The sequence below is a fragment of the Dama dama genome, chromosome 29 (genome assembly GCF_033118175.1).
Source record: "Dama dama isolate Ldn47 chromosome 29, ASM3311817v1, whole genome shotgun sequence".
NCBI lineage: Eukaryota > Metazoa > Chordata > Mammalia > Artiodactyla > Cervidae > Dama > Dama dama.
This window is the reverse complement of record NC_083709.1, coordinates 31547595-31560915: the sequence shown is the minus strand read 5'-3', so window position 1 is coordinate 31560915 and position 13321 is coordinate 31547595. Positions and strand designations below refer to the sequence as shown.

Below are 13321 nucleotides of genomic sequence, written 5' to 3'. Positions count from 1 at the left end.
AATTTGTTAATATGGTGTATTACATTGGTTGATTTGCAGATATTGAAGAATCCTTGCATCTCTGGGATAAAGTCCACTTGGTCGTGATGTATGATCTCTTTAATATGTTGTTGGATTCTGTTTGCTAGAATTTTGTTAAGCATTTTTGCATCTATGTTCTTCAGTGATATTGGCCTATAGTTTTCTTTTTTTGTGACATCTTTGTCAGGTTTTGGTATTAAGGTGATGGTGGCCTCATAGAAAGAGTTGGGAAGTTTACCTTCCTCTGCAATTTTCTGGAAGAGTTTGAGTAGGATAGGTGTTAGTTCTTCTCTAAATTTTTGGTTGAATTCAGCTGTGAAGCCGTCTGGTCCTGGGCTTTGGTTTGTTGGAAGATTTCTGATTACAGTGTCAATTTTTGTGCTTGTGCTGGGTCTGTTGAGATCTTCTATTTCTTCCTTGTTCAATTTTGGAAAGTTGTACTTTTCTAAGAATTTGTTCATTTCTTCCAAGTTGTCCCTTTTATTAGCATACAGGTGCTGATAACAGTCTCTTAGGATCCTTTCTATTTCTGTGTTATCTCTTGTGATCTCTCCATGTTCATTTCTAATTTTGTTGATTTGGTTCTTCTCCCTTTGTTTCTTGATGAGTTTGACTAATGGTTTGTCAATTTTATTTACCTTCTCAAAGAACCAGCTTTTGGTTTTATGGATTTTTGCTACCATCTCTTTTGCTTCTTTTGCATTTTTTTCTGCCCTAACTTTTAAGATTTTTTTCCCTTCTACTAACCCTGGGGTTGGTAATTTCTTCCTTTTCAAGTTGCTTTAGGTGTAGAGTAAGGTTATTTATTTGACTTTTTTCTTGTTTCTGGAGATAAGCCTGTTTTGCTTTGAACCTTCCCCTTAGCACTGCTTTTACAGTGTCCCATAAGTTTTGGGTTGTTGTGTTTTCATTTTCATTCATTTCTATGCATATTTTGATTTCTTTTTTGATTTCTTCTGTGATTTGTTGGTTGTTGAGCAGCGTGTTGTGCAGCCTCCATATGTTGGCATTTTTAATAGTTTTTCTCCTGTAATTGACATCTGATATTGTTGCATTGTGGTCAGAAAAGATGCTTGGTATAATTTCAATTTTTTTGAATTTACCAAGGCTAGATTTATGGCCCAGGATGTGATCTATCCTGGAGAAGGTTCTCTGTGAGCTTGAGAAAAAGGTGAAATTCATTATTTTGGGGTGAAATGTCCTATAGATATCAATTAGGCCTAACTGGCCTATTGTATCATTTAAAGTTTGTGTTTCCTCATTAATTTTCTGTTTAGTTGATCTATCCGTAGTTGTGAGTGGAGTATTAAAGTCTCCCACTATTATTGTGTTATTGTTAACTTCCCCTTTCATATTTGTTAGCATTTGTCTTACATCCTGTGGTGCTCTTATGTTGGGTGCATATATATTTATGATTGTTATATCTTCTTCTTGGATTGACTTTGATCATTATGTCATGTCTATCTTTGTCTCTTTTCAGAGCCTTTGTTTTAAAGTCTATTTTATCTGATGTGAGTATTGGTACTCCTGCTCTCTTTTGGACTCTGTTTGCATGGAATATCTTTTTCCAGCCCTTCACTTTCAGTCTGCATGTGTCCCTTGTTTCAAGGTGGGTCTCTTTTAGACAGCATATATAGGGGTCTTGTTTTTGTATCCATTCAGCCAGTCTTTGTCTTTTGGTTGGGGCATTCAACCCATTTACATTTAAGGTAATTATTGATAAGTATGACACCATTGCCATTTACTTTATTGTTTTGGGTTCAAGTTTATACAACCTTTCTGTGCTTCCTGTCTAGAGAAGATCGTTTAGCATTTGTTGGAGAGCTGGTTTGGTGGTGCTGAATTCCCTCAGGTTTTGCTTGTCTGTAAAGCTTTTGATTTCTCCTTCATATTTGAATGAGATCCTTGCTGGGTACAGTAGTCTGGGCTGTAGGTTATTTTCTTTCATCACTTTAAGTACGTCCTGCCTTTCCCTTCTGGCCTGAAGAGTTTCTATTGAAAGTTCAGCTGTTATCCTTATGGGAATCCCCTTGTGTGTTATTTGTTGTTTTTCCCTTGCTGCTTTTAATATTTGTTGTTTGTGTTTGATCTTTGTTAATTTGATTAATATCTGTCCTGGAGTGTTTTGCCTTGGGTTTATCCTGTTTGGGACTCTCTGGGGGTTTCTTAGACTTGGGTGATTATTTCCTTCCCCATTTTAGGGGAGTTTTCAACTATTATCTCCTCAAGTGTTTTCTCATGGTCTTTCTTTTTGTCTTCTTCTTCTGGGACTCCTAAGATTCGAATGTTGGGGCGTTACACATTTTCCCAGAGGTCTCTGAGGTTGTTCTCATTTCTTTGAATTCTTTTTTCTTTTTTCCTCTCTGTTTCATTTATTTCTAGCATTCTATCTTCTACCTCACTTATTCTATCTTCTGCCTCCTTTATTCTACTCTTGGTTCCCTCCAGAGTGCTTTTGACCTCAATTTACTGCATTATTCATTATATATTGACCCTTTTTTATTTCTTCTAGGTCTTTACTAAACCTTTCTTGCATCTTTGATCCTTCTCTGCAGGCTATTGGTCTGTAACTCCAGTTTGCTTACGAGATTTTGGGTCATTTTCACTATCATTATTTGGAATTCTTTATCAGGAAGATTCCCTATCTCTCCCTCTTTTGTTTGGTTTGGTGGGCATACATCCTTTTCTTTACCTGCTGGGTATTTCTCTGCCTTTTCATCTTGTTTATATTGCTGTGTTTGGGGTGGCCTTTCTGTATTCTGGCAGTTGGTGGTTCCTGTTTATTGTGGAGCTTCCTCACTGTGGGTGGGGTTGGACGGGTCGCTTGTCAAGGTTTTCTGGTTAGGGAAGCTTGTGTTGGTGTTCCAGTGGGTGGAGCTGGGTTTCTTCTCTCTGGAGTGCAATGAAGTGTCCAGTAATAAGTTTTGAGGTGTCAGTGGGTTTGGTGTGACTTTGGTCAGCCTCCTGTGTTGCTGGAGAATTTGCGTGGTATGTCTTGCTTTGGAACTTGTTGGCTCTTGGATGGTGCTATGTTTCAGTGTAGGTATGGAGGCGTTTGATGAGCTCCTATCATTTAATGCTCCCTGGATTCAGGAGTTCTCTGGTGTTCTCAGGATTTGGACTTAAGCCTCCTGCCTCTGGTTTTCAGTCTTATTCTTACAGTAGCCACAAGACTTCTCCATCTATACAGCACTGATGACAAAACATCTAGGCTAATGATGAAAAGTTTCTCCGCAGTGAGAGACACCCGGAGAGGCACACAGAGTTACATGGAAAAGAGAAGAGGGAAGAGGGAGTTAGAGGTGACCAGGAGGAGCAGAGGGTGTATCAAAAGGGCAGAGAGCAAGGTAGCCAGTAATCACTTCCCTATCTGCTCTCCACGGTCTGGACCCCTCAGAGATGTTCACGGGGTTACACAGAGAGGAGAAGAGGGAGGAAGGAGACAGCAGTGACCAGGAGGGTAAAAGGGGGAATAAAAGGAGGGAGACAGATCCAGCCAGTAATCAGTTCCCTAAGTGTTCTCCACAGCCCGGAACACACAAAGAGATTCACCAAGTTGGGTAGAGAAGTAAAGGTGGCAGGGGAGATAGAGGCGACCTGGTGAAGAGAAAGGAGAGTCCAAAGGTGTAGAGAGCAATCAGGCCAGTGATGCAGCTCCCAAGTAAAAATGGCTACTGACGTTTGGGTTCTTAAAGGTACAAAGTTGATAACAAATACCAAAAAGCAAAGATTAAAAATCTTGAGTATGGGTTAGATTCCCCAAAATACAATATTAAAAAAAAAAAAAAGAAAACAAACCAAGATTAGTCACAGAGATTATAATATGTGAAGTTTTAATTATAATTATAATATAACATAATATTAAAATATTAATATACTATCTTCATATAAAATATAATTATAAAAATAGAATATAATTATAATATTTGCTTTAAAAATAGGATTCTTTTTTCAAGGAAAGAGTAGGTTATAAAAAATGAAAAGTAAAGGAGTAATGGAGACTTAAAAAATAAATAAAATAAAAAAAATTTAATGTTTTTTAAATTTAAAAAATGATAGTAGTAAAAGTATATCTAAGACTTTCTCTGGAGCTGTTGCAGACAGTGTGGGGTCAGTTCATCTTCAGATAGTTCCTTGGTCTGGCTTGTACTTCTCAAGGTCTATAGGCCCCTTCCTATGTAGTTGGTGCTAGCTACAGGGTTTTAATCTATTGCACCTGTCACTTCCACAGCGGTTCCCTCTGTTTATTTTAGCTTCTGTTTGCTGGTCTCTTCAGTGTCTAATTTCCGCCCTGACACAAGGGGCGGGTGGTGGTCACTTTTTTTAGGCTCGCTTGTTCAGTCGTGCTTTGGGGAGGGAGGAACACTGCGAACAAATCTCACTGGCGTGTGCTCACAGTGGCTCAGCCACACTGGTTTGCCCCGCTCACGGCGTGTGTGCTTTCCCCGTCCACACTGCTCAGACTCTCGGTTGCTGTGCCGGGAACTGTCTGAGGCGGGCCCTGGTTTACATGCACTTCCCAGGTCTAAGCCGCTCAGGTCCAGGTTCTCGGGTACTCCACAAAGGCGCAGACTTGGTTGGGCCAGTGTTTTGCGCCCTCCCCAGGCCTGAGCCGCTCAGGTGGCCAGGTGCTAGGCACGCGTATTCACCCCAGGTGGAGGCTGCGGCTTACCCCCTCCCCGCTTCCAGCCACTTGGTTATCTGGCCTTCTTACGTGTGCCCTGTGTCTCTTCTGGGGAGCTGGTCTCTGCCTGTGACCCTCCCGGCGGATGTCGACCGTCCAGAACCCCCAAGAAGTCTTGGTTAGCAGAGAAGTCTGCTTGCAGTTTGGTGGATGCCTCTCTGGGGCCGATTGCCCCCTTCCTGCTCTGGCTGCCCTCCCCTGCCTGTCTCTGGCGGGGAATGGGCCGGTCCGTAGCCGGCTGGCTCTGCTCAGTCCTTTGTCCTGTGAGCCTGCCTGGCGGTGTCTTAGGTTTGGGCTTTTCGCGGGGCTCACGGGATAGCTATCCCACAGTTTGGATTGCTCTCTCAACCTAGTTCCCTCAGATTGCCCTCAGGGTATTCAGGCCCAGACCTTACCCTAAGCAATGCACCTGCTCCTCCCTGTCCCTCCCCTGCTTGCAAGTGGGGGATGCCAGTGTCTGAGCTGCTGCTGCGCTGGGAGTTGCTGTTAGGCACTTAATCTGTGGGATTTCACTATGTATTTATTTTTCCTTCCGCTTATTTTGCCCTCTGAGATTCCAAGGCCCGCCACAGACCCGCCAGAGAGAGTGTTTCCTGGTGTCTTGAAAATTCTCTTTTTTAAGACTCCCTTCCCTGGATGGATCTCCGTCCCTACCTCTTTTGTCTCTCTTTTTATCTTTTATATTTTGTCCTATCTCCTCTCAAAGACAATGGGCTGACTTTTTGGGTGTCTGATATACTCTGCCAGCATTCAGAAGTTGTTCTGTGGAATTTGCTAGGTGTTCAAATGCTCTTTCCACGAATTTGTGGGGAAGAAAGTGGTCTCCCCTTCCTATTCTTCCACCATCTTCCAAAGCATTCTAGTAAGATTTTCTAAGAAAGATTTTGAAAATCAATACGTCAACATGTTGTACAGAAAAGATTTTTATTGAAGTATATCCAAGTTCCTGCAGTAACAAGCCAGGATTCATTCATCAAAATTGATCAACAAAGATCCCACCAATTGCTACATTTCATTCACCATATGTCAACTTTTATTATTTTAAGAATTTCCTATAACCTGTACTTTTCAAGATCAAAGCCTTTCTTTTCATTTTAAACTCCCCTCCCCCACACACATCCTCCAGCAGGACCTTCTAACTGACAGTCCCTTAAATGGGGAGGAATTGACTCCCCAGAGCGGGAGCAAGTCTCCATTTCTTATTCCCACCCAGCATCCTGCACAATGGTAGGATACTGCTGGTCCTCAGGGGTGTCAATAAAAGTGTAAGTGTAATAATGATAATAATCATAATGATAAGCTTAAAATAGTTTTACCAGTTAAACTGTTTGAAAACGCCAATCTTGCTACATTTTTTGTTTTTATTTTTGTGGGTTACTCTTGTCTTCTCAGGTGACCAGTATATTTCTTATCTGGGCATCGTTTTCCTTGTCCCACAATTTCCTGCATCATTTAGTCCAGTCGATGCTTCTATCCAATGCTACTGTTTTCTCAGCTTTAAAATAAGGACTTGGCAGTGGATATATGTGTACTTATAGCTATTTTATGTTGTTGTACAGCAGAAACCAACACAACAATGTAAAGCAATTATTCTCCAAATAAAATCAAAATAGGGGTAATGAGACTCCATTCAATATACCATCTCATGTTATGTACTCTATATGATGTTAATATACCAACCTGCAAAATTATCTTAAATGAGTACATTATACAAAGCATCAGGGACACATTAAAGAGCTGTGAGCGTTATTACTGTGACAGGTGTATACAACGGTTTCGCCATTATTTCATGTCTACCCTAAAGATGACTATGCCTTATCTGTGCCTTGCTCAACTCTAATCTTTAATGCAAAAATTCTACCTGTGCAAATTAGAATAGCTAAATCTTTTCTAGCATTCTACAAAGCATATCTACACATTTAAAAATTTTACTAGCAAATAAAATAATCCCATGACCGTACCAAGCACACCGAGACGTTTAGTGGGCATCAGGTCACCATGCAATCAGTGCACTTGGCATACGAGATGCTTCTTAGGTAGGAAATGGTGTATTAAGTGAAAATCTACATTATGCCAAAATAAAAAATATCTTGACCTAAGACCTAGCACAGGCAAATGAATACATAAAATAAATACATTTCAAATTCTTAAAAACCCGAAGAAACCCAACCCATCAATGGGATCATATCGCAAGGTGGGATATTAGGGAGATTAGGGTTAGCAATCAATAAAATTCAGTTATCATTTTTCATATCATAATACTTGTTACCCAGATTAAGATCAGGATCTTTTGGAATCGTTTCATTCCCTTTCGTTCTAATTTTTTTCAATGCAAATTCTCATTGCCCAGGTGGATTTTCACAGATGCACAGCAAGGCTGGTCTCCTTGACCCTGTGAGAGAGGGTTAGTGTTCGAGCAACTGGGGTTCTGATTGCCCATCTCCCATGAACTGGTGCGTGTGACTTCTTCCTTCTTCCCCTATACTGACCACATATGGATTAAATGAAAGAAAAATCAGGTGGCTGGTCTTACAAAGATGATGGCAGTCCACAGACTCAGGACTTGTCCTTCCTTGAGCTTTTATCAGAAGCAGCCATGTCTCAGCCTTTCTGTTGTTCATATTGATCTGATCCTTCCCTTCTGCCACAGCCTAGGCCCCAGCTATGCTGCCCTGAAGTTGGCTAACCGAGACACATCACTGTGTCAGGGAAAGCAACTTCATTTCTTTCATATTCATGATATTGAGACTTACCCTTGTTTTCTAGTTGCCCACAGAACAACTATGGAATTTTACTTTCTAGCATAACTGCAAAGAGAAACAAAAAAATCTAACCTCTTGAAAGTGATGCAGCCCCTCGGCTTTCTATACTTCCCTTTCTTATTCTCACCTGATCATGAATTACAGCCAGAGAAGGAGCAGTGAAACAAATCTTGTCCAATACGTCACTAAGTGTATATAAAACGTTTCAATGAAAAACCACACTCAAGGAAAGAAGGCTATTTCTCCTGATCTCATAGACTGGGTCTCACTGCCCTACATTCTCAGAGGAAACAGAAAAAGAGGAACAGAGATGCCAGTTGGAAACAACTGCCTGAGTAAACGACTGAAACTCACTAGATTCTGTGACATAAGCTTCCATCAAGAGACAACACCATCACTGAATCTCCTTCATCCAGCTCAGAAACTCTGAGCAGAACAAGTGCTGAAGTGTTTAAGTAAAGAGTTGAAAAATAAAAACTATACTTGGCAAAGTAAATATTATTTCTCTACTAAAAGCAAAATGATTGCAGTTGGAAATTGTCTTCACCAACTTACACAAACACACTTTTGCTCTCAGCATCTGAGCACTGCTGATATTTTGGACACCTGCGAAATGGGTCAGGAGAAGAGGAGGTCACCACCAAGACCTACAGTCCTTCACAGAAACACTCCAGGGGAGAGGATGGGGTTTAGGAAGAGAATTTATTTTCCCAACAAATAAACAAGCCCTCCACAGAAAGGGAATGCTGAGGCCACAGATGTGGTGAGCCTGCCCTCATGGAGGGAGTCCAGCAAGTGAGGAAGGGACTCACTCACTCCAGAGGACAGGCTGTAGCTGCATGTGACCTCTCCCTTGTGAGTGGGGTGCTGATGGGAAACTACAATTATCCTGGAATTAGAGTCTCCTCACCCATGATCCCTGAGAAGAACCAGGATTCTGGTGGGTGTATTGGCCCAGTCTGTGGAGCACCACAGGTGTCCAATAAGAAAATGATGGAAAGAAAGGGTGATGTCTCTAATAGATCTGCCCTCGTGGTTCCCTGAAGGGCAGGGATCTGCAGGAATGTGTTCCAGAAGGAAGAGAAATGTGGGAGGAGTTCAAGGACTGATAATAATCAGCTTCTTCTCTAAATCAAACACTAAGGAAAACTCATCCTTTGTTTCCAAGAGCTTTACTGCCAGAGTGATCTGGTAAATCTCTTACAAATAGGGAAACAATAGGGCTGGCAGAGCCTGGCTTCCTATGGAAACTAAGAGGGAAAAACGGAGCCTAAGAGCAAGCCAACAATGTGTTCATGGATGAGAGGACAGCAACACTTATGAATGAGAGAAAAGGGCAATAACCTGTGTAATTACACATGTCCATCAATACAGACTTAAGACAAAGACCTTTCCCATTTGATTGAAAAATATTCATTTGGATGGGAACTTCTGAAGTCACTAGGAAAAGGCAAAATTAACAGCCTAGAAGGAAGAAAATGTCTTTGACTGTATTGAAAATACAAAACAGAAAACCAAAAAAGGAAGTAAAAGTGTATAGAAATGATTAGAAAATGAAAACTACCGTGTTCCCTACTTAATGGCTTTGCTTAGAAAGCATGGCATCAGAGAACCTACCTCAAGGTTCAGCAGACGCCATCTCCATCAGCCCAGCATCAGCCTCATCTTCCCCATGGCCTTCATGCATTCTCTACTGATGGCCCTGGTGCTGGTCAGCTACGGCCCTGGAGGATCCCTGGGCTGTGACCTGTCTCTGAACCAAGTGCTGGCTGCCACTGAGAAGAACCTCACTTTCCTGGACCAAATGAGGAGACTCTCCCCTCACCTCTGTCTGCAGGAGAGAAAAGACTTCGCTTTTCCCGAGGAGATGGTGGAGGGCGGCCAGCTGCAGGAGGCCCAGGCCATCTCTGTGCTCCACAAGATGCTCCAGCAGACCTTCAATGTCTTCAACACAAAGCGCTCCTCTGCTGCCTGGGACACCACCCTCCTGAAGCAGCTCTGCACTGGACTTGTTCAGCGGCTGGCTGACCTGTATGACTGTTGGCAGCAGGTGACGGGAGAGGAAGACTCTGCCCTGGGAAGGACGGGCCCCACAGATGCCGTGAGGAGGTACTTCCAGGGAATCCATGTCTACCTGAATGAGAAGGAATACAGCGACTGTGCCTGGGAAATCGTCAGAATGGATATAAGGAGAGCCTTCTCTCTCTTCATCAACCAGCTTGCAGGAAAGGTTAAGAATGTAGGATGGAGACTGATCTGACCTTGACATGACTCTCACTGACTAAGATGCCACATCACCCTCGTATACCCACCTGGGGTCATTTCAGAAGACTCTGAATTCTGCTTCAGCCACCAAATTTATTGAATTAACTCAGCCAATACTTGTCAGTGGTAATAAGCAAGGAGATATAAAATACCCAGCTGCAGGAGTATCAGTCTATAAGCAACAACTGCTTTGATATTATTTATTTATATTTTATATATTTAATGTTATTGTATCTCAATATTTCATATTTTCATATAAAAGATGTGTGTGCTTACATGTATTGAAATTTAGAAAATATATTCCCCTTTCTATGATTCAAATTGTAATTTGTTTTATTTATTAAATACTTATCAAGGTCAACTTCTTGAGTTTTTTTATTTTAAAAAACTAAGTCCTTATTTTGACTATAGATAGCTATCACAAAACAGTATTTGTTCACTTTATACTGTGGAACAGTTCTATGACTTTCTAACAAATGTCTGTCAAAAGGTGGAATTCTTCAAGCTTTCTGGTGGTGCAGTTTTTAGCACTCTGAGTTTTCCCTCCAGGTTGCCTTGGTTGAGAACTAAGATCCTATAAGCTGTCGAGGGTGCCAAGAAGATAACAGGTAGAAAGGAGATTATGAAATTGTACAAAATGGTTCATCTTGATGTCATAGGCATAACTAATCCATACTCACTCATTACAGAATGGTTGATATAAATGTCTGAGGGAAGCAGTCCCCTCCTGCAGGAAAGCTGACGACATGCGGTGTTGATGGCCGCTCCTGACTCCTATTACTCTGTCTCCCACCTTCTCCTCAGCCCTGCCTCCTCAGGACTGAGCAGGTCACCCCCTCACACAGCGCCTTCGCTGCCTCCATCTCAGGAGCTCCGTTCTCTGCTGATTTCTTCTAGCTGCGCGGTGTAGTCAGAGTGGAAGCCACAGGAAGAGAGCCCAAGGGAAAGGAGAGTTCTAGAAATTCCAAAACCTCTGAATCCCAGCCCTGCTATTTACCAACAGTGTGACCCTGAAAAATCTCACAAACGCACAGGTCAGTTTCCTCATCTTTAGTACGCGGACAATAAGAGTAGTTTTCACACGATTACTATTTGGATTCAATGAGTTCAGTCACACAAGAATCATCAAGCGCTCCTGGCAGAAATCATCAGGACTGTGAGGATCACAGAGTGCCTGCCCGCAGGGAGGAGACAGGAGAGCTGGCCTGAGACAGTGACTGGAAAGAGACACTGGAAAGTGCTAGGCCCCTGGCAAAGGTATTTTCTTTTCAGCTTGGGTGCTAGTTCCATAGTGCTTTCAATGTGAGAACTACCTTTGCTGTATGCTGAAGAGAATTCCTATTTCTGGGTTTCATATCTCTAGAAAGCACTCCTATGAATTCATCAAACACTCTTTGAGAATGATGAATTAGTAGAAAATGCTTTGATGTAATACAAAGATGAATAATAGGGAAAGAATAGAGATCTTATATCAATGCAGAAAATCAAACACATGCACAGGCAGGAAGGAAAGAGCAGGTGCTGTGAAATGGATTTCTGCCCTCCAGTCCTACGGTGTCCCAGGTTGGATCCTAGTTCTTTTCAATAAAGCCCCTTGTCTATACTTGCTGGCAATGTCACCTCCTGGAGCTTCTGCATTGCTACTGAAAGACCAAAACCCAACAAAGAATTCAGAAACCAACTGTTACCCTCCTCATACTAAAGACATGAGAAACATTATTAGTGAATTAAGTGTGATTTTCTGCAAACTCCAAGGGCACTCAGCCAAGGGGCACCTTCCAGGATTGTTGCTGCCTGTGCCCTTGTCCCCACGGCAAGCCACTGCTGACACATACTTCCGTAGGAGACTCCAACCTTAGCAGGTAGGTCTGGTTCAGCCTCCGGTGGGGTCACTGCTGCTCAGTTCCCTTGGGTCTTGGTGCTCGCAAGTTTTTGTTTGTCCCCTTTGAGAATGGAGTCTTTCCCTCACAGTCCTGTGGAAGTCTTGTAATCAAATATCACTTGCCTTTAGAGTCAGATTTCCTGGGCATTCCCAGGCCCTTTGCTGGATTCGCAGACCTGGAAGCCTGACATGAGTCTTAGATCCTTCACAACAGGGAGAGAACATTGTCGTTGTATTGTTTTCCAGTTTGTTGGTTTCCCAACTGGCAGGTATGGAATTTATTTTTATTGTGCTTGAGCGCCTCCTACCATCTCATTATAACTTCTTTTTTGTCTTTGGACATGGAGTGTCTTTTTGGGTGGGCTCCAGAGACCTCCTGTGGATGGTTTTCAACAGCATTTGCGGTTTCAGTGCTCTTGCAGGAGGGGAGTGCATGTCCTTCTACTCTGCCATCTTGGACCAGAAGCTAAGCCAAAACTTTGACATTAGACCATTTGAAATACGGTGAAGCATCTCATGCACCCCCACCATATCTTGGCTGAGGTTTGAACAGGAGGTTCATTACTGCAAACATGTATGTTCTTTATCTTCAAATAGTATTATTTTCTAAGAAGGAGTTTGATAATTGATATGTCAATGTGCTGCACAGAAAATACTGTTATTGAGCTATATCCAAGTTCCCGCAGTAGCAAGCTCCCACAGTAACACGTGCCCACAGTAACAAGTTCCACAGGGTTCATTGATAAAAATTGATCAACAAAAATCCCACAAATTTATACATTTCATTCACTTTTTTTCAACTTTTATTATTTTAAGAATTTCTTATAGCCTGTAGTTTTCAAGATCAAAGTCTTGCTTTTCATTTTGAACTCCCCTTCCCCACACAATCCTCCATGAGGACCTTCTAACTGACAGTCCCTTAAATGGGGAGGAATTGACTCCCCAGAGCAGGAGCAAGTCTCCATTTCTTCTTCCCACCCAGCATCCTGCACAATGGTAGGAATCTGCTGGTCCTCACGGGTATCAATAAAAGTGTAACTCTAATAATGATAATAGTCCTAACGATAAGCTTAAAATTGTTTTACCAGTTAAACTGTTTGAAAACAACAATCTTGCTGCGTTTTTTGTTTCTATTTTTTGTGGGTTACTCTTGTCTTCTCAGGTGACCAGTATATTTGTTATCTGGGCATCTCTTTACTTTTCCCTCAGTTCTCTGCATCATTTAGTCCAGTTGATTTTTCTGTCCTATCCTACAGTTTTCTCAGCTTTAAAATAGGGAGGAGTGGATATATGTGTACTCAGAGCTGGTTTACATGGCTGTACAGCAGAAACCAACACAACATTGTAAAGCAATTATTCTCCAATTAAAATCAAAATAGGGATAATGAGAATACTGTACTCCATTCAATATACCGTCTCATGTTATTTAATCTATATGATGTTAATATAACAACTTACAAAATTATCGTATATGAGTAAATTACATAAAGCATCAGGAACACATTAAACATAGCTGTGAGAGTTGTTACTGTGACAGGTGTATACAGAGCTCTGACCATTATTTCATATCTACCTTAGAGAGGATTATGCTATATCTGTGCCTTGCTCAACTCTAATTTTTAATGCAAAACTTCTACCTCTGCAAGTTAGAATAGGTTAGTCTTCTCTAGGATTGTACAAAGAATATCTACACATTTTTAAATTTTA

The 13321-nt window shown here is 41.7% G+C and overlaps 1 protein-coding gene across 1 annotated transcript; it reads left to right on the top strand.

Annotated features, from left to right (window-relative positions):
* Positions 1-9046: 9046 nt before the first annotated feature.
* On the top strand, positions 9047-9727 carry LOC133048726 (interferon omega-1-like). The gene has a single exon (XM_061132507.1). It carries the CDS (start codon positions 9047-9049, stop codon positions 9725-9727), a length of 681 nt encoding a protein of 226 aa, XP_060988490.1.
* The last annotated feature ends 3594 nt before the right edge of the window (positions 9728-13321 follow it).